The sequence below is a fragment of the Monodon monoceros genome, unplaced genomic scaffold (genome assembly GCF_005190385.1).
Source record: "Monodon monoceros isolate NGI ecotype Baffin Bay Population unplaced genomic scaffold, NGI_Narwhal_1 Super_Scaffold_12, whole genome shotgun sequence".
In the NCBI taxonomy this organism is placed as follows: Eukaryota; Metazoa; Chordata; class Mammalia; order Artiodactyla; family Monodontidae; genus Monodon; species Monodon monoceros.
In genome coordinates, this window is record NW_021703768.1 from 43,399,263 (window position 1) to 43,426,187 (window position 26,925).

Sequence of the window (26,925 nt, forward strand, 5' to 3'; positions counted from 1 at the left end):
ACAGATACAGATGTTCTTCCACTTGGACTTGTCTAATTTTTATTTTTTCTTACTCTGAGATTTTGTCTTCACTAAGTATTCTTCAAACAGTATACTTACTGCACTGTAGCATGTTGTGCATGGTTATTGCAAAGGGTGTCTGAAATTGAGGATGGTCAACTGTCAGGCTTCCAGATTTACCTTTTGGAAATCTTTGTGCTATTCAGTAACATACTTTGTTTCTTGATACTGGTCATACTGAGTTGAATATTAATTTATGTTAACAGTTCTACCTTATGATTCTTAGTATCTATTTGTGTGGGGCCAGTTTGTAGTAAACTTTTTGCACTTGTCTGCAAACTTAACACCTGGTACTGGTTGAGCAATTAGTCATTTGGCCTACTTGACTTGAAGGAACATGGTGCAATCAGTGGCTCTGTTTGCCTGCCTTGGTGGAATAAGAAATGTAGAAACTAAGGACGAATACATGACGTTTTTATGTAGAAAAAATCTGAGGTCTTTTCTTCAGCCTATTTTTTTTTTTTTTTTTTTTTTTTGCGGTACGTGGGCCTCTCACTGTTGTGGCCTCTCCCGTTGTGGAGCACAGGCTCCGGACGCGCAGGCTCAGCGGCCATGGCTCACGGACCCGTGTCCCCTGCGTCGGCAGGCGGACTCTCAACCACTGCGCCACCAGGGAAGCCCCCAGCCTATTTTCTTTTAAAGGCACCATTTTGATTGGTTGTTCTAATTGAATTTCCATTTCAAGAGACAGCTGGGCTTCCCTTTTGTTCAATTTATATTGGCTCTGAGACCATCTTAGATTGGTAACAATATCTGTGATCAGCCTTTTCTTTTTTTTATTAATTTTTAAAAATTGGAGTATAGTTGATTTACAGTGTTGTGTTAGTTTCTGCTGTATAGCAAAGTGAGTCAGTTATACATATACACATATATCCACTCTTTTTTAGATTCTGTTCCCATATAGGTCATTACAGAGTATTGAGTAGAGTTCCCTATGCTATACACTAGGTCCTTATTATGTGATCAGCCTCTTCTGAATGCTTCTCAGGATCCTTACTTGGAGATTTAATATTGATACATGCTTATATAATTTTGAACTAACAGGCTACTATTCTGGTAGTTCTCAGAACTTCCCAATTCTAGTTTTTGAAGTGAGTGTACCACCTGAAGATAGAATAATAAAAGATGTGGGGTTGAGAGAAATTTGATAATGTTAACAGTTACAGCAGTCCAGAAAACCCAGTGGTTAGGCATTTGCACATTGCATGCAAACTTGTTGGGATGAGTGGCGGAATGGATGAGTATGATGACTGTAACAGGATGCTGGGTTTGCTTGCTAGTTGTAATGTTTCTTGTTAGATGACCCTGGGAGTAAGTCTACACAGTGATCACTTCTGTCTGATCTTTTTGCCTTTTTTGTGGCATATTTCAAAGGCAGATACTCTTGTGATTAAAGTGGAAACAGCTTGAGATAATTAGTCCATCCACAATTATTTTATTAAGCAGTAAAAGCAAAGTTTGTAATAATTGTTTAGATAAGAAAATAAAGTTCATGGCTTCTTTGTTCATGTTCATACTGCAGTTCTGACGTAGCAGGGGAAAATGTGGTGGTTGGACATTGTTGGGTTGGCAGACCTAAGGAAGTTGATGTGCTGGAGCCTGAGGAAGATTTCCAGCAATTTCTGCTGCTAGTCATCAGTGAGATGTGGGAAGATACTGTGTCTCTTACTCAAGAGCACAGAAAATCATATATGTTGAATAGGAGCAAGTTGTGGGAGATACATAATATGTTCATCCAAATAAAAACCCAGGAAAGTGCTTTCACTCATCTCCCAAATCTAAATGACGGAGTCAAGGGCAGAGGGACAAAAAAGTATGAGAAGGCTGAGGAGAAGGCTAAAGAGATTGCAATGATGGTAGAAATGTTGGTCGAGTTAGTCCAGGGGATAGAGAAAAGTGAATCCTCTTGAAGGAGGATTGGCAGTTTATGACCAAAGGATTCCGATGAACTGCTGGAGATTGGCTGATGCCCATGAGAACCTAAAACCAGAGAGTCTTTCGTTTTCTTCCTTTTTTCTCTGTATATACTCTGTCCTCACAGTAGGTTTGTGGTACAGTCTGCAGTTGATAGCATCGACGTGAGTTTTGATTGCTAAATGTTTTTGTTTGGGGAAATAACTTTTATTTGGAAAATGCTGTCACATGCAGAAATTAGGGCTTAGATTGTAAGCATTTGCAACAGACACATTTGTTCCTAGGCTTTGGTTATTGTTTCTATTTTGAGGTGATTTGCTCTTTCTTATGTGACATGATAGGTCATCTGGAACCTTAGGTCTGTGTGTGATACATGACACTCAGAGTTGGAGTTCTCTAGCTCTGGAGGTGCTGAAGGAGCTGCATTAATTCTAGAAGATGACTCCATGCAGCAATTGCTGGAGAAACTGAAGAAGGGACCAGACTTCAACTGGGAATGTGAATGGGGCTGATCTGGCTGGGACTGATGAATCAGAAGAAGGGATGGAGGATGGTATTGTCTGTATTTGGTGGCTTTAATTTCTGTTTTAGATCATAGGAGGAGAGATGTATTTTGTTCAAAATTTAAATTTTACATGGCATGCTCTCTGATGCAACCTATCTGGTCAGTTTATTTGGACAATGTAACTCAGCTTTATTTGACATGGAACCTAGAACAGGAGATGAGATCTTGGTATTCTGTACAAGTTGATTTAGTACTCTGATGCATTTCAGGGTATTCTGGGCATAAAATGGAGGATATTTGCAAAGGTTCTTAAAGGGCTGGGGAAGAAACACATGAACTGTCTGTATAGGTCACTGAATGGACAGGGAAGAGGCATCTTCAAGGTTCATAAGCTGTCCAGCTATAAGTTCGCTTGAGTAGCAGACCTGACAAGTAATTGAGATCAAAACCCTACCATGTTTTAAAAAAAACAACTTAACATGTTAATGGAAGTATTCATTTGTTTGGAAAGACAAAAGATCTAAAAAAAAAAAGTAAGATATTCCAGAATTGAAAATAATAAGAGTACGTATAAGGTAAAAAGAAATGTGTTCATCAAAATGCAAATAGATTATTTGTAGCTACCTGTGAGAACCCTTATGTTTAAAACATTTTGAAATTTCTCAGTTGGTTCATTTGAATGGATAAAGAGGTTATAAATATTTTATAGCTAAGTGTTCTAAAAATAAGGTAATGTTAAGACCTGAGACTCATTCAGCACATTTTTATTATTATTATTATTTTTTGGCTGCATTGGGTCATTGTTGCTTTGCTGGCTTTCTCTAGTTGCAGTGAGCAGGGGCTACTCTTCGTTGTGGTGCGGTGGCTTCTCTTGTTGCGAAGCACAGGCCCTAGGCGCACAGGCTTCAGTAGTTGTGGAGCACAGGCTCAGTAGTGTGGCACACAGGCTTAGTTGCTCCGTGGCATGTGGGATCTTCCCGGACCAGGGATCGAACCCATGTCCCCTTCATTGGCAGGCAGATTCTTAACCACTGCACTGCCAGGAAAGTCCCAGCACATTTTTATTTCAGCCATACTTGGTGCTGGAGAGAGTGGTGATCGTGATAGATAAGGGGCTCACTGTCATGGATGTTCTGTTTTACTGGGGGACACAGAATAAGCACATTGAAAATCAAATATAGAGTGAAAAATATTATGAAAAAAATCAGGAAACTCTGTGTGTGTGTGTGTGTGTGTGTGTGTGTGTGTGTGTGAGAGAGAGAGAGAGAGAGAAAGGGAGAGAAAGAGAGAGAGAAAGAGAGAGAGAGAAAGAGAGAGATAGATATTGGGATGGGGTAGATTTAGATTACTTGGAGAGGAAAAGCTTCCCTGAGACTATGACTCATGAGCTGGAGACCTGAAGGAGTCCCAGTAGGACATGATGTGTAAAGATCCAGAGAAGGGAACAAACTTGGGGTATCAGGGCAACAGGAGGAAGTACAATGTATTAGTTTCCTATGGCTGCTGTAACAAATTACCACAACCTAGGTGGCTTACAGTAACAGAAAAATTTCTCTTATAGTTCTGGAGGCCAGAAGTTAGAAATCATGGTGTCAGCAGTGCTGTCTTCCTTCTGTAGGCTCTAGGAGAGAATCCATGCCTCTTCCAGCTTCTGGTGGTTATGGGCAGTCCTTGGCTTGTGGCTGCCTCTCTTTCTGCTGTCTTCACAGGCCTTCTCTGTGTTTGTCTTAATACCCTTTGCCTCTCATAAGGACACTTGTGATGACATTTAGAGCCCACTGTGATAATCTGGGGTAATCTCCTCATTTCAGAATTTTTTTTTTTTTTTAAATTTTTGGCTGCGTTGGGTCTTCGTTGCTGCGTGTGGGCTTTCTGTAGTTGCAGCAAGCGGGGGCTACTCTTCAGTTGCAGTGTGCGGGCTTCTCGTTGCAGTGGCTTCTCTTGTTGCAGAGTACGGGCTCTAGGGCACGTGGGCTCAGTAGTTGTGGCACACGGGCTTAGTTGTTCCACGGCATGTGGGATCTTCCCGGACCAGGGCACGAACCCGTGTCCCCTGCATTGGCAGGCAGATTCTTAACCACTGCACTTCCAGGAAAGTCCCAGAATTCTTAATTATATCTGCTCGATCTCTTTTTTCCAAATAAGATAACATTTACACCTTTCAGGAATTAGGACAATATCATTGAGTGGCCATTATTCAATCTGCTATAGCAAGTATGGCTGAAGCACAGTGAGATAAGACAAGATTGGTAGAAAATGAAATCCAAGAAGGAAAGAGAAAAGGAGAGGGAGAGGACCCTGGAGATAGTGGTGGACATAGAGCTGATAGGACTGGATGGGCTGGATATGGGGAATGAAAGAGAGTGATGCCAGGTTTTTAAATTTAAGCAACTAGATAGATGATGGTACTCTTTACTGAAATGGGAAATATGTGGAAGATGAACAAATTTGGGAGGGGAAAAAAATCAAGAATTCTGAATTTGCTGTGTTCATTTTGAGATACCTAAGAAAACATGTAAGTAGGAATGCCAGTCAGTAGATAATATGAATTTGTTGCTTAGGAGAGGGATCAGAGCTATAGATACAAATTTGGGAATTACCTATATATTAATGGGATTTAAAGCTGTGAGATTGGGTAAAGTTAGATAGAGTAAAATAGACTGAGGGCTGTGCCATGAACTGTGGGGCACTCCAACTTTAAAGGAACGTTAGAGGAGGAGCTGGCAAAGGAGATTGAGGAGGGAGTGGCCAGTGGGGCAAGAGGAAAACCAGGGGAGTGTGTGTTCCTTAAGCCAGAGAAGAATGTTGGAAAGAGGAAGGAGAGTCTGTTGTTTCAAATGCTGCTGAGAGTTCTGGTAGGATGAAACATAAAAGTAGTAATTTTATTACATAATATCCTTATTATAAGCTTTTTCAGAGCAGAGGTGAGGATGGAGGCTAGACTAGAGTGGCTTGAAGGAAAAATGGAATATGAGAAAGTGGAGGCAGCAACTGTAGACAAGATGTTTTGCCTACAAAGGAGCAGAGAAGTGATGCAATAGCTGGAAGGAAATATGAAGTTAATTTATTTTTAAGGTAATGAAAAAGGTTAAGGATTTTTTATGATGAAAGATGAATTCTGTTGAAAAAATTTTTTTAAAAAAATTTGCCTTGGAATGTATTTGGGACATTAAATTCCACAGTCTGAAGATTGTCTAATAATAGTAATTTTTCGATTCTTTGGTGCCAGAGTGTTTCATTACTTTTTTATCAGTTATATAATGCTGAAAGTGTTATAACACTTACAAAACCAGCCCTTTTTTGGGCTCTATTCATCCAGTAATACTTTGGCCACTAGAAAAGAGAAAGAAGTCTTCAGGGTTTCAGTTTAAACAGGGAAAACTGGATTACTTTTCTTGTTTTAATGTCTATAGTAATCATAAATTGGAACTTTTTACTGTAGCCCAAGCCATTTCCAGGATTCTATTGTCTATTTTTAATAAGTCGGAAAAATAACTGGATGACTTTCGAGCTTTATAAAGGTAGTTTTTAAAGTCATTTAGTGTCTTTTGTGAAAGAAATTTTAGATAAAAGTATTACCTGAAGAGACCTACCTTGGTACGCTCCCTCCAGCTTTGGGTTTATTTAAAGGAATTTATTTGAAAAAATATTGTGATTCTTCTAATGCAATCAGTTAATTAAAGTATCATCTGTAAATTTTAGGTCACTTTTCATTTTTAAATTATTGAATTCTGATTTTGATGTGCAAGAATTTCAGAGCTCTGTTCAAAAGTTTTGCCTTAAGTAGAGGAAGCTTGTTTGAGAGGAAATAAAGATTTAATGATGATAAGGACATCCTAGGAGTTGGAAGTGAGAAAAATGTTACTCATGTTGTCATTAACCCAGGAATACCCTGAGAAATGTTGGAAGGTTCCAAAATTAACTTGACATTTAGCTATGAATTTTCTGAGTCCAACAGTCGTTACACCATTGCAAGCATAATGCATATGTATTAATAGCGAATAAATTTTGAGACTGAAGTAGGGAAAATGGAACAGTCAGTATTTGGGAGCATTAAAGGCAATCTTGAACTATTTCTGTGACAAATTTGATTGAAATTAACCATGAATATTCTGACCTGTAGCTGGCATCCACCATTTCATTGGATTTTTAGTGCACCTGCGAGATACATCTGTAGATACACTGTTTTTAGTGCATAAGTGAGGTTTTCTTTACTTTAGAATTAATTCTTTTTTTAATAATGTGAGTACATTAGTTTCACTTCATATAAAAACAATTGAAGTTTAAAAATAAATTTCTGTAGTGCTTTACTGTAGAAATTGTTATCTGCCACTCTCCTTCTGTGCTCTACTTTATTCTGCACAGATTTGATGAGTATACTGTAAAATACTGAACTCTGTAACCTATATTGTGTGTTGGCAGGTATTGATTTATTCATGTATTACTTTGGTTATTGTAGTTATATAATAATAGTATTTGATTATACTTTTCAAGTAGGGTGGCTAAAGTTTTATTTGAAGTTGGGTGTCAGCAAACTCCATAAAGGGCCAGGTAGTAAACATTTTAAACTTTGAAGGCCTTATGGTCTCTGTTGCGACTTTGCTATTGTAATGCAAAAGCAGCCATCGATATACCTAGATGAATTGAGGGTGGCTGTGTTCCAGTAAAACTTTATTTACAAAAACTGGTAGCCCACCAGATTTCTCTTGTGGCTGTAGTTTGCTGACCAGTGTTTTAAGTGATATATTAATACGCTATACGTACAATGTTAAAGTGGTGGTGTTTTAGAGTAATTAATAAAGGAACATGCAGTGACTCAGAAAATCTTACATTCTATAATTGTTTTGTTCTGAACAAAACCCAGTTGTTAAAATTTTGTAGTATTTGTGAGACAGATTACACATTTTTATTATTCAAAGTAGAAAACTAGTCTTTTCTTTTTTCTTACAGGATAGGTATTCTTCTGGTGCAAATGGAGACACTTTTAACAGGACTCTGGCTTCATTGTCAGGTATGTGTTAAGGCAAGAATGTAAAACCGTTTTTAGGTTAAGGGCTTCATCCAGTGGATGAGGAGCTGACTAGTAGATGTCTTGTAGAGGATGTTTTCTAAATTTTCTAGTGAGAATTCATTCTGGCTTGAATATTTTGGGTTGGGGGACATTTACAGCTAAAGGAAAGGAGACAGGAGAGAGTGTAGTGCTATAGAGTGTATCCTTTGATTTAGTAGGTTTGCTGTAAAACCTTTGCCCAACCTGGAAGTTGCATGTTTGGCTTTCAGGCTGCTTAGGGAACTGTCAGGGTTCCTGATATAAGGCAGTAGGAGATTGGACTCTGTAAGGTGTTGAAGCAGGTTGCAGTGGTGGTGACCTGTCAGGATAACTGTTTAAACCCAACTCATATCTAGATAATATGAGTTTCTTTGGGATCTGAAAACAAATTTAGGGGAGGTCCTAGGCAAATAAGAGAAACAAATCAAGATAAGGGAGCTGTTGTTTTCTCCTACCACTTATTTCCATCTGGTTCGCCTACATATTTTATAAAGTTGATGTGGATGGGAAGATGGGTGGAAGTGGTAGGACCTGGGCTAGGAAGTTAAACTTATGGCAGTAGTGTTTCATTTTGTTGAAGTCCAAAGCAGGCTGAAATGCTAGTTCTACTATTTTTCTTCAGTTTTTCTTACTGTGGTAAAATACACGTAACACAAAATTAACTGTATTAGCCATTTTTAAGTGTACAGTTCAGTGACATTAAGGACATTCATATTGCTGTGCAGCCATCGCCACCATCTACCTCTGGAATTTTTTCATCTTCCCAAACTGAAACTTCATGCCCATTAAACAATAACTCGCCAGTCCTTCGTCTCCTCAGCTCTTGGCAATCACTGTTTACTTTCTATGAATTTGAGTTGCTATGAATTTACTGTGAGTCTCTATGAATTTGAGTAACTACTACTTTCAAGTCTTACTCTGATGCAAGAGAGGGCCTGGTGACACCAGGTAGTTTCATTTCTCTCATCAAAAATTAGTGGATGAGGTAAAACATTTTATAGTCTAGGAAGCTACTGGCTCACTGAAGCCTGTCCCAAAGTGAAAAAACCTGTGGAGAGGTAGTTTCTGAAATGTGAAGGGGAGTTCGAGAATCAGAGTTCATTGGGTTAAAGCAAATTTAATTCCCATGTTCACCTTAATTTCAGAGTAATTCTCTCTCTCTTTTTTTTAGAGTAATTCTCTTGGTAGAAGGAAGTTGAGTTTAGAAGAAATGCTTTTGCTATTAACAAGATGCATTTGTCTTTTGTAAACATTTAAATGCAGCGGTTTAATATAGAATATTCAGATTCTCAGAAGTTTATGAAATTTATGCCTGCTGAAACCCCAGCAGCAGGCTAACCACATGCATGTGTGTGTACTTGAAGTATTCAGAAAAGAAAATTGGGTAAAAGTAATCTATACTTCTTAACACATCTATATGCATAGATCATTGCGTAATCAGGAGAAACCTTGTTCTGTGAGGTGTCAAAGATAATTTTTGTAAGGGAATGAAAGTTTGGGTCTATAGTATATTAAGGTATAACGTGACTTTGTAGTGAAATCATCAGTAAACTAGATTGAAATAGCCACCAACTAAAACCCTGGACTGTTCTTAGCATTAGATCTTGAATGTTCAGGCTAATGATATAAAATCAAATAATGAAAAATATAGATTGCCTGCTCACCTTCTGGATAACAAATACTTTGGTAGCTCTTTTTTAAGTAAAATATTTTTTTCATGAAAATAGATTTCCTTATTACAGAAATACATACTAGGCCAATGAATGCTATACTAAGTTAATACCTACATACTCTTATTGCAAAAAAAAAATAGTGGAAAAACTTAAATATAGTTGTGAAAAGAAAGAAAATGAAGTGAAATCTTGGCTCTCAGGTTTAACCACGAGTGTCTGTTGACAGTCTTTCAACTCTGATTGTTTAGATTTCTGCATGAATCAACCAACTATGGATGAAAAATACTTGGAAAAAAATTCCAGAAAGTTCCCAAAAGCAAAACTTGAATTTGCCCTCCACTGGCAACTATTTATATAGCATTTACATTGTATTTGGTATTATATGTAATCTAGAGATCATTTAAAGTATGTGGAGGATGTTAGGTTATATGCAAAGATGACACCATTTTATATGAGGGACCTGTGCGCCCAGGGATTTTGGTATCCTTGGGGGTAGGGGGTGGGTGGAGGGGATTAGGTGGTGGGTCCTGGATCCAACCCTCCTCCGATACCAATATTTAGCTCCCCCCCTTTCCCCTATATACTCCACTCATACTTCTTCCCTTTGCACTCTCCTAATAGTTACCACACTTTTTGCATAAAAACCTATACTCAGTTTTTGTATCATGGCTGTGTATATATCATTCATACGTGAACCATGTAATATATTATGGTTGCATTTCCTTTATGATTCAATCTTCTGTTTTGTTTTTACTAGAGTTAATCATTACCTTGTTTACTTGATCTGTGTTTCTATTGCTAATTTACTTCAAAACCCTCTGCCAGAAGCACAGCTATTTATTCATATCTATTTATGTTCATAGTTTTTAACACATCTTTCTAAGCATGGATATGCATCAGACTATATTCATGGTTAGTTTCTATCATGTATACAGTGATCTATCAGTTTCATTTTTTCCTGATTCCTCTATCCTCTCCAGGATAGACTTGCCTCTCTAGCCTCTCATCCCAAGAATTACCCTTCACCTCTTTCGTGTGTCACCTTTCTTTTCCCTGAATCCCATGTTTTTTCTATCTTGATTCCCCTGCCTCCCCACTTCAGTGGAGCCCATTTTCCTGCAGCTTCTTGGGAAAGGAAGCATGGGAAAGAAATTTGAGAGATTGCAAATATCTTTACTTTCATAATTGATTCATAAAAACAGAAGATTGATTCCTACTTTGAGTAACATTTTAGGTTGGAAATAATTTTCCCCCAAAACTTTATAATTGCTTCATTGTACGTGAAATACTAGTCATGCTGCTTAGTTTGATAATCTGAGTTCTGGTCCTTTGTATATGACTTTTTCTAAACTCTTCTAAAGCTTTTAGGATCTTACTTTGTCTTCTGTATTCTGAAATTTTTATGATTGTGTAACTTGATGTGGAACTTTTTATTTATTATACACTTAGTGTATATAGACAGTGAGTGGGCCTTTTAAATCTGAAATTCATACCCTTTACTTATTTTCTTATTTTTTTCTCTGAGGATTGTTATAATTTCATTTGAATGTTATTTCTGTTCCCTTTGCTGGTTTTTAGACTTCTTTTTCCCTGTGTTTGTTTTGTTTCATGTAGGTGACTTTCTTCAAAAGTCTGGTGATCCTTGCCTGCCTTTTTGTATTTAAGAGTGGAACATTAAAAACTCAACCCTGTGCCTGGACACAGCTTCTTGACTGATGGGTTCTACTCTTAAGTGATTGGGCCAGGGCTAGGCTGTTTTGTTGGGGAGAGCAGTTTTCTTAGAGAGGAATCATGTTGTGCTTTTCTAGAGGATTTAAGTTTTTTAAGCTCTCATTTCTTGTTTCATCCTTCCCTCCTCTCTCTTTCCTTGTTGTATTGAACAGATCCTGTGCTGCCTTTGCTGATTTCTTTTTTACCCATTTTTGAATGATTTGAATTCTTCCTAGACTAGCTATTAGAAGTGTCAGGGAATTCTTATTCCTCTACTTCCCTGAAGCAGCCGTTCTTTTTGTGTGTGTGTTTTAAAAGATATGTTGTTACGTGTGCCTATTTTTTTGTGTGCTTGTAATTTTAACTTAGAAAAATGTTACTGTGCTGAAGATCTCATAATTTTTTCTTACCCCCCACCACTATGTTTATGACATATTCCTAATTGTTAATTGATTGCATTATTTCTAACTACTGTATGGTATTTCATATACTTTATCACCAAGTTTTATCTCCTCCCTATCCCCATGATGGACACTGTAATTACCTCTTATTCCCCTCCAGCACCACAAGGATGAACATTCTTTTACATGTCCCTTTATGGGTCTAAGTGAGAATTCTTTGGGTAATGGACTCAGGAGAGGAATTACAGGGTCATGGGGTGTATAAATACTTAATTTGATTAAATATTTAATAATTGCTTTCCAGAATAGCTATGTCAGTCTATACTCCCATAAGTAGGACCTGAGGGTTCTTATATTCCATTGACATTACTATTCAGTCTTGTGCTTTTAGCCAGCCTATTGGGTATATAGTAAAATCTCTGTTTTAAATTCGCTTATCTGATTATTTATTAGCTTAACTGTCTCTTCATATGCATGCATGTTATCTTTTTGGGTTTCCACTTCTGTAAGTTGCCTATCATACATTTAGTCCATTTTTCTATTGGGTTTGCTTTCTTCCTCTTGTTGATTGGCAGGCATTCTTTGTATGTTCAAGATTTTACACTTTTTTTCTGATTTAGACATTGTGAATATCTTCTTCCATTTATTATCTATCAACTTTGTCCATGATATTCCTTACTGATCAAAAATTTTAACTCAAAGCCATTAAATTAATTTTTTTTTTGCTTTCTGATTTGCTTTTGCACTTTTAGTTAAGATGCTTTTCCCTACCTCTGTGTCAAAAAAGTAACCACCTAAGTTATCTTTAGAGTTTTACCTTTCACATTTAAATTTTATTCATCTGAATCTGTACTTTTAAAAAAAAATTCATGATGGCCATATTTGGGTGCCAAATCAGGACTTAGTATATGTAGTATGAGTGTACATACAGGGCTCACAAAAAAGAATCTTTGACGTTAGGGTTTTTCTCGTCAACTTGGGCCATGGGTCTTCAGTGATAGTGGAGGTTTTTTTTTTTAAATCTTGGTAACATAAATGTAACATAAAATTTACTGTCTTAATCATTTTTTAAGGTAAAAAATGATTAAAAACTACTTTTTAGAGCAATTTTAGGGTCACAGCAAAATTATAGGGAAGGTATAGAGTTCCCATAAACCCCCTGTCCTGACACATGCTCTGCTTCCCCAACTACCAACCTCCCCCACCAGAGTAGTACATTTGTTACAATTGATGAATCTACGTTGGCACATCATTATTACCCAAAGTCCATAGTTTACATTATGGTTCACTCATTGTGTTGTATATTCTGTGGGTTTGCACAAATGTGTAATGACATGTATCCACCATTATAGTATCATACAGAATATTTTCACTGCTCTAAAAATCCTCCATGCTCCACCCATTCATCCCTGCCCTCTCCTTCAACTCCTAGCAACCACTGATCTTTTTATTGTCTCCATAGTTCTGCCTTTTCCAGAAGGTCGTATAGCTGGAATCATACAGTATTTGGCCTTTTCAGATTGGCTCCTTTTACTTAGTAATATGCATTTAAGCTTCCTCCTTGTCTTTTCATGGCTTGATAGGTATTATTATTTTTTCTTTTTTCTTTTTTTAGTACTGAATAACATTCCATAGTCTGAATGTACCACAGGTTTTTTGTTGTTTTTTTTTAAACATTCACCTACTGATGGACATCTTTGTGGCTTCCAAGTTTTGGCAGTTATGAATAAAACTGTTAGAAACATCCATGTGCAGGTTTCTTTGTGGACATAAGTTTTCAACTCCTTTGGATAAATACCAGGGAGCATAGTTGTTGGATGGTATGGTTAAGAGTATGTTTATTTTTGTAAGAAACAACCAGACTGTTTTCCAAATTGTGTCTGTAACATTTTGCATTCCCACCAGCAATAAATGAGAGTTCTTGTTGCTCCACATCCTCCTCAGCATTTGTTGTCAGTGTTATGGATTTTGGCCATTCTAATAGGCATATAGTGGCATCTTATTGTTTTAATTTGCATTTCTCTGATGTCCTGTCATGTGGAGCATCTTTCCATATGCTTATTTGCCCTATATTCTTCTTTGATGAGGTGACTGTTAAGGTCTTTGACCCATTTTTTAATTGGGTTTTCTTATTGTTGAATTTTAAGAGTTGTTTATTTTGGATAACAGTCTTTTATCAGATATGTCTTTTGCAAATATCTTCTCCCAGTGTGTGGCTTGTCTTTTCATTTACTTGACATTATCTTTCACAGAGAAGTTTTTAATTTTAGTGAAGTCCAGCTTATCAATTATTTCTTTCATGGATTATGCCTTTGGTGTTGTATCTAAAAAGCCATTGCCATTCTCAAGGTCATCTAGATTTTCTTCTGTTATATTCTAGGAGTTCTATAAGTTTTGCATTTACATTTAGGTCTGTGATTCATTTTCAGTTAATTTTTGTGAAGGGTGTAAGGTCTGCTCTAGATTCTTTTTTTTCTCTTCTTTTTTTTTTTTTTTTGCGGTACGTGGGCCTCTCACTGTTGTGGCCTCTCCTGTTGCGGAGCACAGGCTCCAGACGCGCAGGCTCAGCGGCCATGGCTCACGGGCCCAGCCGCTCCGCGGCATGTGGGATCTTCCTGGACCGGGGCACGAACCTGTGTCCCCTGCATCGGCAGGCGGACTCTCAACCATTGCGTCACCAGGGAAGCCCTAGATTCTTTTTTTTTTTTTTTTTTTAATATCATGTGGATGTCCAGTTGTTCCAGCACCATTTGTTGAAAAGATTTTCTTTGCTCCATTTTATTGCCTTTGCTCTTTTGTCAAAGATCAGTTGACTATATTAATATGGGTCTATTTCTAGGCTCTCTCTTCTGTTCCATTGATCTATTTGTTATTTTGCTAATACCACACTGGCCTGGTTACTATAGCTTTATAGTAAGTCTTGAAGTTGGGTAGTGTCAGACCTCCAACTTTGTTCTCCTTCAATATTGTGGTGGCTATTCTGGGTCTTTTGTCTTTCCATATAAACTTTAAAATCAGTTGTTGATATCCACAAAATATATAACTTGCTGCAATTTTGATTGATATTGAACTTATAGATCAAGTTGGGAAGAACTGACATCTTGATAATATGGAGTCTTCCTATCCATGAATGTGGAATTATCTCTCAGTCTATTTAGTTTTTCTTTGATTTCATTAACCAGAGTTTTATAGTTTCCCACATATAGATCTACATATTTTGTTAGGTTTATACCCAACAGTTTCATTTTTTGGGGTGTTAATGTAAATGGTAATGTGTTTTTTATTTCAAATTCTACTTGTTCATTGCTGGTGTGTAGAAATGCAGTTAACTTTTGTGTAATAACCTTGTATCCTCCAACCTTGCTGAAATTGCACATTAATTCCAGGAGGTTTTTTTTCAGTTCTTTTGGGTTGTCTACATTGATGATCGTGTCATTTGTGAAAAAAGACAGTTTTATGTTGTATGTCTTCCTTCCCAATATGTATACTTTTTAGATAGAACTTCCAGTATGATGTTGAAAAGGAGTGATGAGAGGGCACATCCTTGCTTTATACCTGATATTAGTGGGAAAACTTTTGAGTTTCTCATTATTAAGTATGATGTTAGCTATAGGGTTTTTTTTGCTATACTTTATCAAGTTGAATAAGTTCTCTCATCTTAACAATTTTTAAGTGTACAGTTGAATCCATCCTTTTGAATATGGTGTGAAATAGAGATCATTTTATCTGCATATTGCAACCCAGTTTTCCCGGCACCATCTGTTAAGCATTCTGTCTCTTCCCTCATGATATCTGATGCAGATTTCATCTCATACAATTTTATTCTTTTTTTTTTTTTTCGTCTTGAAGCACTGTCTTCATTGAATAGTAGTAGAAGTAACAAGCATTTAGGCTTTTCCTCATTTCAGTGGGAATGCGCCACATTTTTTATAATTAAAGTGTAATGTTTGCTTTAGGCTTCTGTTAATTTTTTTTTCATTCATGCCAAGGAAGTTTCTTTCCTTTCTGTGTGACTATTAGTTTTGTTCAGGAATGGCAGTTGAAAGTTAGCCAGTGCTTTTTTTTTTGGAATTACTGATTTCTTTTGTTTTTCTTCTTTAAATATGTTAGTGTAGGGAAATAAATGGATTTTCTATTTTATTTTTTAAATTAATTTATTTAGATTTTATTTATTTATTGGAGTATAGTTGCTTTACAATATTGTGTTAGTTTATATTGTACAGCAGAGTGAATCAGCGATATGTATACATATATCCCCTCTTTTTTGGATATTCTTCTCATTTAGGTCACCACAGAGCATTGAGTAGAGTTCCCTGTGCTACATAGTAGGTTCTCATTCGTTATCTATTTTATACATAGTATCAATAGTGTATATATGTCAATCCCAATCTCCCAATTCATCCCACCTCCCCCTTTCCCCCTTGGTATCTATATGGTTGTTCTCTACATCTGTGTCTCCATTTCTGCTTTGTAAGTAAGATCGTCTATACCAGTTTTTTCAGATTCCACATATATGTGTTAATATACGATATTTGTTTTTCTCTTTCTGACTTACTTCACTGTGTGTGACAGTCTCTAGGTCCATCCGTGTCTGTACAGATGACCCCGCTTCATTCCTTTTTATGGCTGAGTAATATTCCATTATATATATATGTACCACATCTTCTTTATCCATTCCTCTGTTGATGGGCATTTAGGTTGCTTCCATGTCCTGGCTGTTGCTGATAGTGCTGCAGTGAACATTAGGGTGCATGTGTCTTTTTGAATTATGGTTTTCTCTGGGTACATGCCCAGTGTTGGGATTGTTGGGTCATATGGTAGTTCTATTTTTAGTTTTTTAAGGCATCTCCATACTGTTCTCCATAGTGGTTATATCAATTGGATTTTTTTTTTTTAACTTGAACTAACTTCGTGTTCCTAGGATAAGTTTCTAGGATAAATTCATTCCTTGGATAAATATAGTTATTTTATTGCAGAATTGGATGAAATTAGGTGTTTTATTTAGCACTTTTTGAATTATATAAGAGTGGCCTGGGGCTTCCCTGGTGGCGCAGTGGTTGAGAGTCCGCCTGCCGATGCAGGGGACGCGGGTTCACGCCCCGGTCCGGGAAGATCCCACATGCCACGGAGCGGCTAAGCCTGTGAGCCATGGCTGCTGAGCCTGCGTGTCCGGAGCCTGTGCTCTGCAACGGGAGAGGCCACGACAGTGAGAGGCCCGCGTACTGCAAAAAAAAAAAAAGAAAAAAGATTGGCCTGTAGTTTTCTTAAGTTGTTCTCATTTGATTCTGTTTTCAGGCTTTTCATTTAAAAGAAAAATAAGCTCTGGAACATGGAAATTACCTGCTTTTTATAAGTTTAGTAGAATTTGTCCACAGAAGTGTCTAGGCCAGGCCAGGTTCTTCTTAACTAAATAATTTTTTTTTTATTGAAGCATAGTGTACACACAGATTCAGTATTTTTAATTGAGTAATATACATATCATAAGTGTACAGGTCACTGGAGTTTTACAAGCTGAACACTCCCTTGTAACCAGCACCCAGATCAAGAAACAATGCATTATAGGAGAACCCTAGAAGCCCTCCTGTGTCTCCCTTCAAGGTACAATCCCTCTGTCAGGAGTAACTACTATTCTGATTTCTAACAGAGACAGGAAATCTTGGGGAAAGTATACAGAAACTTTAGTTGATTGAAAGGTATGTTAGTCTGTTTCTTGAGCCTAAAACATTTCCTGTTGACTCTAAGGGCTTGCCATTTCTTATACACAAGTTACTTTCTTATGTATTTGAGTACCATTGCAACATTTGCTTTATATGTTGATTCACTATAGAGAATGAGTGAGTACTTTATTCCTTTTTCCATTTATGTCTTAGTGATACAGCTTGGGAACTACCAGTCTTAGACCAGTGCTGTTCATTAGGACTTTCTGCAAGGATGCAGATATTCTTTAGTTGTACTGCATTTGGCTGTTGAACTACAAGTTATATTTGATTGTTGAGCACTTGAAACATGACTAACATGACTCGTGCAACCGAGTAACTGAATTTTTGATTCTATTTAATTTTAATTAATTTTGAAGTTAAATAGTCACATGTGGCTAGGCACTACTGTATTATACAGCATAGCTTTAAAATTTGAGCCAGCTAAGGCATGGCTATTCTCGTCTTGTACATTTGGGGAGAGCCTGGCAAACATTAGAAACTAGTGTTTGGAAAATTGTTAATTTTTCTGGCTGTGTCCTTGCCTGGAATGTTCTTGTCCTTGTAATGTCCCCTTCCCTTTTCTCTTTACCAAAAGCAAATCTACTTCTTACTGTGATGCTGAAATTGGTACTTCCTTCATGAGGAGTCCCTTGAATGTCGGAGCAGTTAGATTTTTGAATAGATCTTCTTAAGTTGGCTTTGAGCTTTCCGTCATCTGAGAGCATTTGAGCTTTACCTATTTACTACTACCTGGAACTCAGAAGCCTTTAGGTTACTTGATGAAATGTTTAGCCTAATCAAGAGAGAAGGAAACTAGTATGAATTGTAATGCTAGAGGAGGAACGTACAGAAGAGGGATATGTGACTTAAATGTCTTTTAGCATTTTTTATTTTTGAAAGTTTTTTTTTTACCCTAATATATGGCAAGTAGTGACAGTAAGAATTCAAAGAATAATTGTTACCTTGTGACTTTATTTTATTGATAGAACTTTTATTGAGGGACTTTTCATAAAAAAATACCTACTATATTAAAAATGTCACATTTGCAAATTATAAAGCTTCATAAATGTTTTGAACTACCACCCATTTTTAAGAACACTATTAACATTGTTATATTGTTTATGTATTATTTTCCTGTTCTGTTGTCCAGTCCCCATCCTACGTTGTTTCTTTCCCTTCCTTTTCAAAAAAAAAGCTTTATCACATACGTATGTCTCCCCAAACACTATATTTAAGTTTGCTTCTTCAAGTTTTACAAAAATGGTGCTGTACCATAAATAGTTTTTGTTCCGCAATTTGGATTTTTCACTCAGTATTCTTTCTTTATTCTTTATCTGTGTTGCCAATTGTTGTAGTTCATTTATAATTATACTCTGCTGTGTGAATCTACCATATATATAATACTATATAATATAGAACACAGTGTATGTAAAACTCTGTTGTGACTATATACCATATATTTTAATTCGTTTCTTGGTGCACATTTGAGTTGTTTCCTTTTTTATTGTTATGAACAAAGCTGCCATGAACATCTCTTTTTTTCCTTGTTTGCTAAGTATATGTTTTCAGTCATGAATGGTGTTGAATTGTATTATTTACTTTAATCTGTGGGGATAATTAGTTTTTTCTTTTCTAATCTGTTAAGGTTGTTAATTACCTTTTTAGATGTTCTGATGTTAAAATACCCTTGCATATTGGAATAAACCCAACTTGGTCATAGTGTTTTATCTGTTCAGTTACTGTTGGGCTTGATTCACTAATATGTGTTTTTGAGATTTTGTATCTACTTATGAGTAAGAGGGGTTTATAATTTTCTTCTGTCTTGTCATATCAAAATTACCATGGCCTTGTGGAATGAGTTGGGGTATAATTCCTCTTTCTATTTTCTGGTGGACTTGTATGACATTGGAATGATTTGTTCTTTGAGAGTTTGGTAGAATTCACCTGTGAAACTACATTTAGGTGTGATGCAGAGATTTAAGTACTGGTTCAGTTTCTTAGGACAATTTCGTTTGTTTTTATTGCTTCTTGAGTCTGTTTTGATGAGTTAATTTTCTTGGAACTTTTCTGTTTAAGTTTTAAATTTAGTAGTATGAAGTTGTTCGTGGTAATTTTTATTTTATTGTGGTAAAAAGCATATGACATGAGAGTTACTCTCTTAAACTTTTAAGTGTACAGTATTACTGTTAACTACAAGCAAAGTGTTCAGCAGAACTCTAGAAACTTTTTTATCTTACATAATTGAAACCTTATATCCATTTAACAGCACCTCCCGCTGTTTTTGAGGTTATTTCCTTTTTAAAAAAACTCCAAATACTGTTCAGTTATGTCTTTTCTTTCTTTCCCTTCCCCCTGCCTCCATCAGACTTCTAGTGATTTGTCACTCTGGCAAGTCTTCACTGGTTTCTTTAAAAAAATTTTTTTTTTAATTGAAGTATAGTTGACTTAAATGTTGTGTTAGTTTCTGGTATATAGCAAAGTGATTCAGTTATACATATATATACATACATATGTTCTTTTCAGATTCTTTTCCATTATGGTTTATTACAAGATCCCGAATATAGTTCCCTGTGTTATACACTAGGACCTTGTTGTCTATTTTATATATAGTAGTTTGTATCTGCTAATCCCAAACTCCAAATTTATCCCTCCCTCCCCTTTTCCCTTTGGTAACCATAAATTTGTTTGTATGTCTGTGAGTCTGTTTCTGTTTTTTAAATAAGTTCATTTGTATCATTTTTTTAAGATTTCACATATAAGGGATATCATATGATATTTGTCTTTCTTTTTCTGACTTCACTTAGTATGATAATCTCTGGGTCCATCCATGTTGCTGCAGATGGCATTATTTCAGTCTTTTTTATGACTGAGCAGTATTCCATTGTACATATATGCCACATCTTCTTTATCCATTCATCTGTTGATGGACATTCAGGTTGCTTCCAAGTCTTGGCTATCGTAAATAGTGCTGCTGTGAACATTGGGGTGTAAGTATCATTTTGAATTAGAGTTTTCTCCAGATATATGCCCAGGAGTGAGATTGCTGTATCATATGGTAACTTTATTTTTAGTTTTTTAAGGAACCTCCATACTGTTTTCCAGAATGGCTGCACCAATTTACATTCCCACCAGCAGTATAGGAGGGTTCGCTTTTCTCCACACCCTCTCCAGCATTTATTATTTGTAAACTTCTAAATGATGGCCATTCTGACCCATGTGAGGTGATGCCTCATTATAGTTTTGATTTGCATTTCTCAGATAATTAGCAATGTTGAGCATCTTTTCATGTGCCTATTGGCCATCTGTATGTCTTCTTTGGAGAAATGTCTATTTAGGTCTTCTGCTCATTTTTTGTTTGGGTTGTTTGTTATTGAGTTGTTTGTATGAGCTGTTTGAAAATTAATCCCTGGTCGGTCACATCATCAGCAAATATTTTCTCCCAGTCCATAGGTTGTCTTTTCATTTTGTTTACGGTTTCCTTTGCTGTGCAAAAGCTTGTAAGTTTGATTAGGTCCCATTTGCTTATTTTTGCTTTTATTTCTATTGACTTGGGAGAGTGATCTAAGAAAACATTGGTAAGATTATTTCAGAGAATGTTTTGCCTGTGTTCTCTTTTAGGAGTTTTTGATGTGATTTGAAAAGGGATATTTTTTTAAACTTTCCCTTTCTGGTATTTCATTGTTAGTGTAAAGAAATGCAACAGATTTATGTATGTTAATCTTGTTCTGCTACTTTGCTGAATTTGTTTATCAGTTCTAGTAGTTTTTGTGTGGAGTCTTTAGGGTGTTCTATATATATTATGTCATCTGCATATAATGACAGTGTTACCTCTCCCTTTCCAATTTGGATATCTTTTATTTCTTTTTCTTGTCTGATTGCTGTGGCTAGGACTTTCAATACTATGTTGAATGGAAGTGGTGAGAGTGGGCATACTTGTCCTGTTCCAAATTTTAGCGTGAAGGTGGTGTTTTTCACTGTTGAGTATTATGTTGGCTGTGGGTTTGTCATAAATTGCTTTTGTTATGCTTAGGTATGTTCCCTCCATACCCACTTTGGTAAGAGTTTTTTTATCATGAATGGATGTTGAATTTTATCAAATGCTTTTTCTGAGTCTATTGAGATGATCATGTGGTTTTTGTCTTTTGTTTTGTTGATGTGGTGTGTCACATTGATTTTGTATGTGTTGAACCATTCTTGTGACCCTGGGATGAATCCAGCTTGATCATGGTGTATGATCCTTCTTATGTGTTGTTTGGATTCAGTTTGCTAATATTTTGTTGAGAATTTTTGCATCTATATTTGTCAAAGGTACTAACCTGTAATTTTCTTTTTTGGTAGTGTCTTTGTCTGGTATCAGGGTGATAGTGGCTTCATAAAATCACTTTGGGAGTATTCCCTTTTCTCAGTCTTTTGGAAGAGTTCGAGAAAGATTGGTACAAGTTCTTCTTTGTATGTTTGATAGAATTCTCCAGTGAAGCCATCCAGTCCTGGACTTTTGTTTGCAGGGAGTTTTTAAATTACAGTTTCTATTTCACTTATAGTGATCAGTCTGTTCAAATTATCTGTTTTGTCTTAATTCAGTTTTGGTGGGCTGTATGTTTCTAGAAACTTGTCCATTTCTTCTAGGTTGTCCAATTTGTTGGCATATAATTGTCTATAGTATTCTCTTATTTTTTTTTGTATTTTTGCAGTGTTAGTTGGTATTTATCCTCTTTCATTTCTTACTTTGTTTATTTTGGGTCCTCTGTCTCTTCTTCTTGGTGAGCCTGGCCAGAGGTTTCTTGATTTTGTTTATCATTTCAAAAAAACCAGATCTTGGGCTTCCCCGGTGGCGCAGCGGTTGAGAGTCCGTCTGCCGATGCAGGGGACACGGGTTCGTTCCCCGGTCTGGGAAGATCCCACATGCCGCGGAGCGGCTGGGCCCGTGAGCCATGGCCGCTGAGCCTGCACGTCCGGAGCCTGTAACAAAAAACAAACAAAAAAAAACCAGATCTTGGTTTTATTGATTTTTTCTTTTTTTTTTTTTTGTGGTACACGGGCCTCTCACTGTTGTGGCCTCCTCCGGTTGCGGAGCACAGGCTCCGGACGTGCAGGCTCAGCGGCCATGGCTCACGGGCCCAGCCGCTCCGCGGCATGTGGGATCTTCCCAGACCGGGGAACGAACCCGTGTCCCCTGCATTGGCAGACGGACTCTCAACCGCTGCGCCACCAGGGAAGCCCTCTATTGTTTTTTTAATCTCTGTTTTATTTATTTCCTCTTTGATCTATATTATTTCTCTCCTTCTTGTGACTGTAGTTTTTGTTTGTTCTTCTTTTTCTAATTCCTTTAGATGGTAGGTTAGGTTGCTTGTTTGAGAGTTTTTCTTGTTTTTTGAGGAAGGCCTATATCACGATAAACTTCCCTCTTAGATTTTGTGTGTTTGTGTTTTTGTTGTCATTTGTCTCAAGGTATTTTTAAAATTTCCTCTTTGATCTCATTGTTGACCCATTGGTTTTTGTCGTAGCATGTTGTTTATAGTCTCCTTGTAATCATTTTTTTCTTGTTTCTCTTTCTGTGGTTGATTTCTGGTTTCATGCCATTGTGGTCAGAAAAGATACTTGAAATAATTTCTATCATCTAAAATATGTTGAGGCTTGTTTTGTGTCCTGGTATGGGTCTAACCTAGAGAATGTTCCACATGTGCTTGGAAAGAATCTGTAGTATGTATATATTTTGACCATAATGTCCTGAAAATATCAATTAAGTCTAACTGTTCTATTGTGTCATTTAGGATCTCTGTTGTCTTATTGATCTTCAGTCTGGAAGATCTGTCCATTGATGCCAGTGGGGTGTTAAAGTCTCCTACTATTACTGTATTCCCATCCATTTCTCCCTTTATGTCTGTTAGTATTTGTTTTATGTATTTAGGTGCTCCTATATTGGCTGTATATATGTTAATGAGTGTAATATCCTCTTCTTGTATTGATCCTTTTATCATTATATAGTGTCCTTCTTTAGCTTTCTTTATGGCTTTTGTTTTAAAGTTGATTTTGTCTGATATGAGTATTGGTACCCCCACTTTCTTGTCATTTTCATTTGCATGAAATATCTTTTTTCCATCTCCTCACTTTCAGTCTATGTGTGTCCTTCATCCTAAAGTGGGTTATTGGTTTCCTAAAGAGCTAGGTTTTGGTTTTGTTGAGCCACTATTATATGTTTGTTTCTCCTATTTCATTAATTTCTGCTCTTACCATTTTTTTCCTCCTTTACTTTTGTGTGATTTATTTTGTTCTTTTTCTAACATTCCTATTAGTTGAGATGGCTGTTTAGCTCATTAATTTTGAGTTCTTTTTTTTTTTAGTTCCTTTTTTTGTATAAATATTTAAGTTCTGATATATGTCATTTTTATCATACAATTCTAAGTATTTCTAAAGTTCCATTGTAATTTTTTTCTTTGCGCTATGTTATATAGAAGTGTTTTAGAAATACATTTCCAAATGTAAGAGGATTTTAATCAAGTTTTTTTGGTATTTAATAATTTCTAATTTTTAAAAATTGAAGTATACTTGAGTTATAATACCATATTAGTTTCAGGTATATAACAGTGATTTGATTTTTTTTGGGTTACACACCATACAAAGTTAATATAAGACATTGACTATATTCCCTGTGCTATACATTACATCCCTGTAACTTATTTATTTTATAACTGGTAGTTCGTACCTCTTAATCCCCTTCACCTATTTCGTACCTTCCCCCACCCCTCTCCCATCTGGCAAACCACTATTTGTTTTCTGTATCTGTTACTCTTTTCTGTTTTGTGTATTTGTTTGCTTGTTTTGTTTTTTAGATTTCACATATAAGTGAAAATATACAGTATTTGTCTTTCTTTTGGTAACTTCCAAATTGATTGCATTGCAATTAGAGAATTTTGTGTATATGATATTGATTTTTGAAATTGTTGATTTGCATTTTGGCCTTCCATGTGGCCAGTTTTTATGAACATTCTATTGTTGAATGTCAACTTCTTTAATGTTTTTAGTTCTGTGAGTGTGCACAGTGTTCTGTGAATGACTGTAATTTACCTGTTCTCCTTTGATTTTTTTTTTTTTGGCTATTATAGACAATGCTTATAAAAACATCTTTGTGTGTATCTGTTACCATCTGAGTATATCCACAGGGAAAATCATACTAGTATACTTCCAAAAAGTATTTTCTTTTAAAATCAGGATCAAGATTGATCCAGTTTATAGTTTCAATATTGTATATGATTTGTGCTTGTTTCGCTATGTCCTTGATTAGTCTCAGTATTAGCAAACTGTTTTCCAGTCAGTTGTGGTTGAGAAAATTATATCCTTTTTTTGATTTCCAATTTCTTTAATTATGAGTGAGAGACACTTTTTTTTTCTTTCTTTCTTTTGGAGAACTACCTATTCTTATTCATAGCCCATTTTTCTACTAGGCTTTTCATCTTTCTTAGTGCTATATAAAATTCTTCCTTTACCATGTGGATGGCACTTTGAGAAGGTTTAAAGTTTGCTTACCACCAAGGTATTTTTTTTGTTATTTTGACTTGCTTCAAATGTTATTTGCTTTAGAAATGGATGATGGATCTTCTCGAAGAGATCATTTCATGAGAAGCAGATTTGCTGCTGGGAGGAGTTTGGGAAACAGGGGTAAGTATCTTTCCTTAATCTTCTGTTAAATAGTTTTGAATAGTGGAATGAATAGAGGCCTTTATGGCTGTTTAGTGCAAGGTAAAATCTTTTATAACTTAGTGTACAGTAGACTTTGTTGGGATAATGAGTTTTTTTTTTTTTTTTTTGATGTCTGTTATTTTTTGCTGCTTTACTTTTTTTTTTTTGCGGTACGCGGGCCTCTTACTGCCGCGGCCTCTCCCGCTGCAGAGCACACGCTCCGGACGTGCAGGCCCAGCAGCCACGGCTCACGGGCCCAGCTGCTCTGCAGCACGTGGGATCCTCCCGGACCGGGGCACGAACCTGTGTCCCCTGCATCGGCAGGCAGACTCTCAACCACTGTGCCACCAGGGAAGCCCGCTGCTTTACTTTTTTTAAGATAGTAGGCAGTAGTTAAATTGATTAGATAGATTGGTTAAAGAGAGTTGCTTCCCAGAGCTTCTTCAGGTGTTGGTGATTATTGTTCCCAACAATTGGCATGGGAGGAATGTTTGTAAAAGCTCCAAAGATTATGGTGTGAAGGACTTCTTTCTTAAGTTTTACATTTCTCAAGAAGAGGAAGTATGGAAAGCAGTTCTGTTAGCTCATTAATATTAAGAGGTTATTTTCCAAAAATGGAATTTTTTGTTGTTACTTTTAGAACAACCAGTGCTAGATATGACAGATAATGACCCAGCAAAATACCTTCCTCCAGTCCATTTGATATTAAAATGCTGAAAATATTCTGCACTATGTTTTATTATAGTGCAACAAAATATTTATTATTAGAACCTCAAATTAAATGGTCATATGGATTTTAAAATAAATTTATTTCTTTTATGGGATGCCATAAGCTAGGGTTAATTGGCAGTTTTAAATATACATGACACTTATTCTTGAATTTATTATTATTTTTTGAAAAACGTCAATCCTTCTAGATATTTTTATTCATTGGAAACTAAAGGTTGATGCGTGTATTTCATTTGCCATTTGGAAAATTTAATATTTTTAGATACAGTTAACATAAATGTGAACTTTCATGTTTTGACATGTTTCTGCTACTAATGGAAATACTTTATTTGTTAAATATGCCTATATACATTTTGGTTTTTAAGCCTGCGTATTAAGTAAGAGTTGTTGATGATTTGGAGCATGTAGTTGTGCTAAGAGGTTGAAGTGTGGGTTTTGTTTGCTACTACTAAGATTAGAAATACAAATACCTTAATATTATACTGAGGGAACTATTTAATATTTAGATATATTTTAAAATCCTAATTTAGAATGGGTTATAATACTTTTTGATGAAGACTTCTAAACATTGTTGAATAAAGCCTTTTTAAATGAGAAAGCCATCACTGAGAGAGACTTTACTATAAATTGTTAATTCCATATGTTGTAGGTTGAAATACATTAAATTTCTGATCAAAACTCTTTGTAAATGTTAATACTTTAAAAAGTTATCTTTGAAAAGAATCTGAAAAAGAATAAACATATGTGTATGTATAACTGAATCACTTTCCTGTACACCTGAAACTAATACATTATAAATCATCTGTACTCCAATAAAATTAAAAGAAAAAAAGAAAAAAAAGTTATCTTTAATACTACGTATAATCCTGGAAATTCATAGAAGACCCATGAGTATAACCCCTTTCCCGAATGATCCATTTAACATTTTCGCTATTTTCAATCTCTGTGATATTTGTTCTCAGAACTTGCATATCTAGTCACATAGTTTTGAAATTGACTCTTAATTGCTTAACATATATATTGATTAGCTTTTTATCTTCTGTGAAGTATGGCCTAAAAAGCCTTAACTTCCTGAATCACACACTTCTTTAGAATCTGATGAAAATACTGATAGTTGCATATATGCAATTTTGCATTTGGCATTAGGAGTTTCACAGATCCCTTAACTCCTCTGCACTAGGATATTACAGATGGAGGTAAGACAGTTTATGAGGATCACAAGATAATGATAGTTATCCCAGTGATAGTTTGAAGTGGCAGTTTATGATGTTTTGGATGTCTGTTCTAAGTTTTTGTTTTAAATACTTGTGCTGCTTGCCATAGCAACTCTGCCCTCAAAATTCTTAATTTAGTGGTAGAGAAACACATGGAAAGAAATATTGCTAAAAAAGAGATACACATAGTGTACTGTGGGAATGTGACTGAAGGATTGACTATGGCTGGAGGACTGAAGGAGGACTTCACTGAAGAGGTGGCTTTTGAGCCCGGCTTTTGAAGAGTGAAAAGA

At 36.1% G+C, this 26,925-nt stretch overlaps 1 protein-coding gene across 7 annotated transcripts in view; it reads left to right on the forward strand.

The window, feature by feature from the left end:
* The window catches only part of DDX4 (DEAD-box helicase 4), a 68,397-nt gene that overhangs the window by 2,389 nt on the left and 39,083 nt on the right, over nucleotides 1-26,925 (forward strand). For 4 of the 7 annotated variants that reach the window (XM_029216782.1, XM_029216781.1, XM_029216786.1 and 1 more), the window contains exons 3-4: nucleotides 7,430-7,490; nucleotides 24,591-24,668. In XM_029216782.1, the coding sequence (XP_029072615.1) occupies nucleotides 7,430-7,490; nucleotides 24,591-24,668 (139 nt within the window). The remainder of the gene's footprint in view (nucleotides 1-7,429; nucleotides 7,491-24,590; nucleotides 24,669-26,925) is intronic. The other 3 variants (XM_029216785.1, XM_029216787.1, XM_029216788.1) reach the window with 1 other exon arrangement.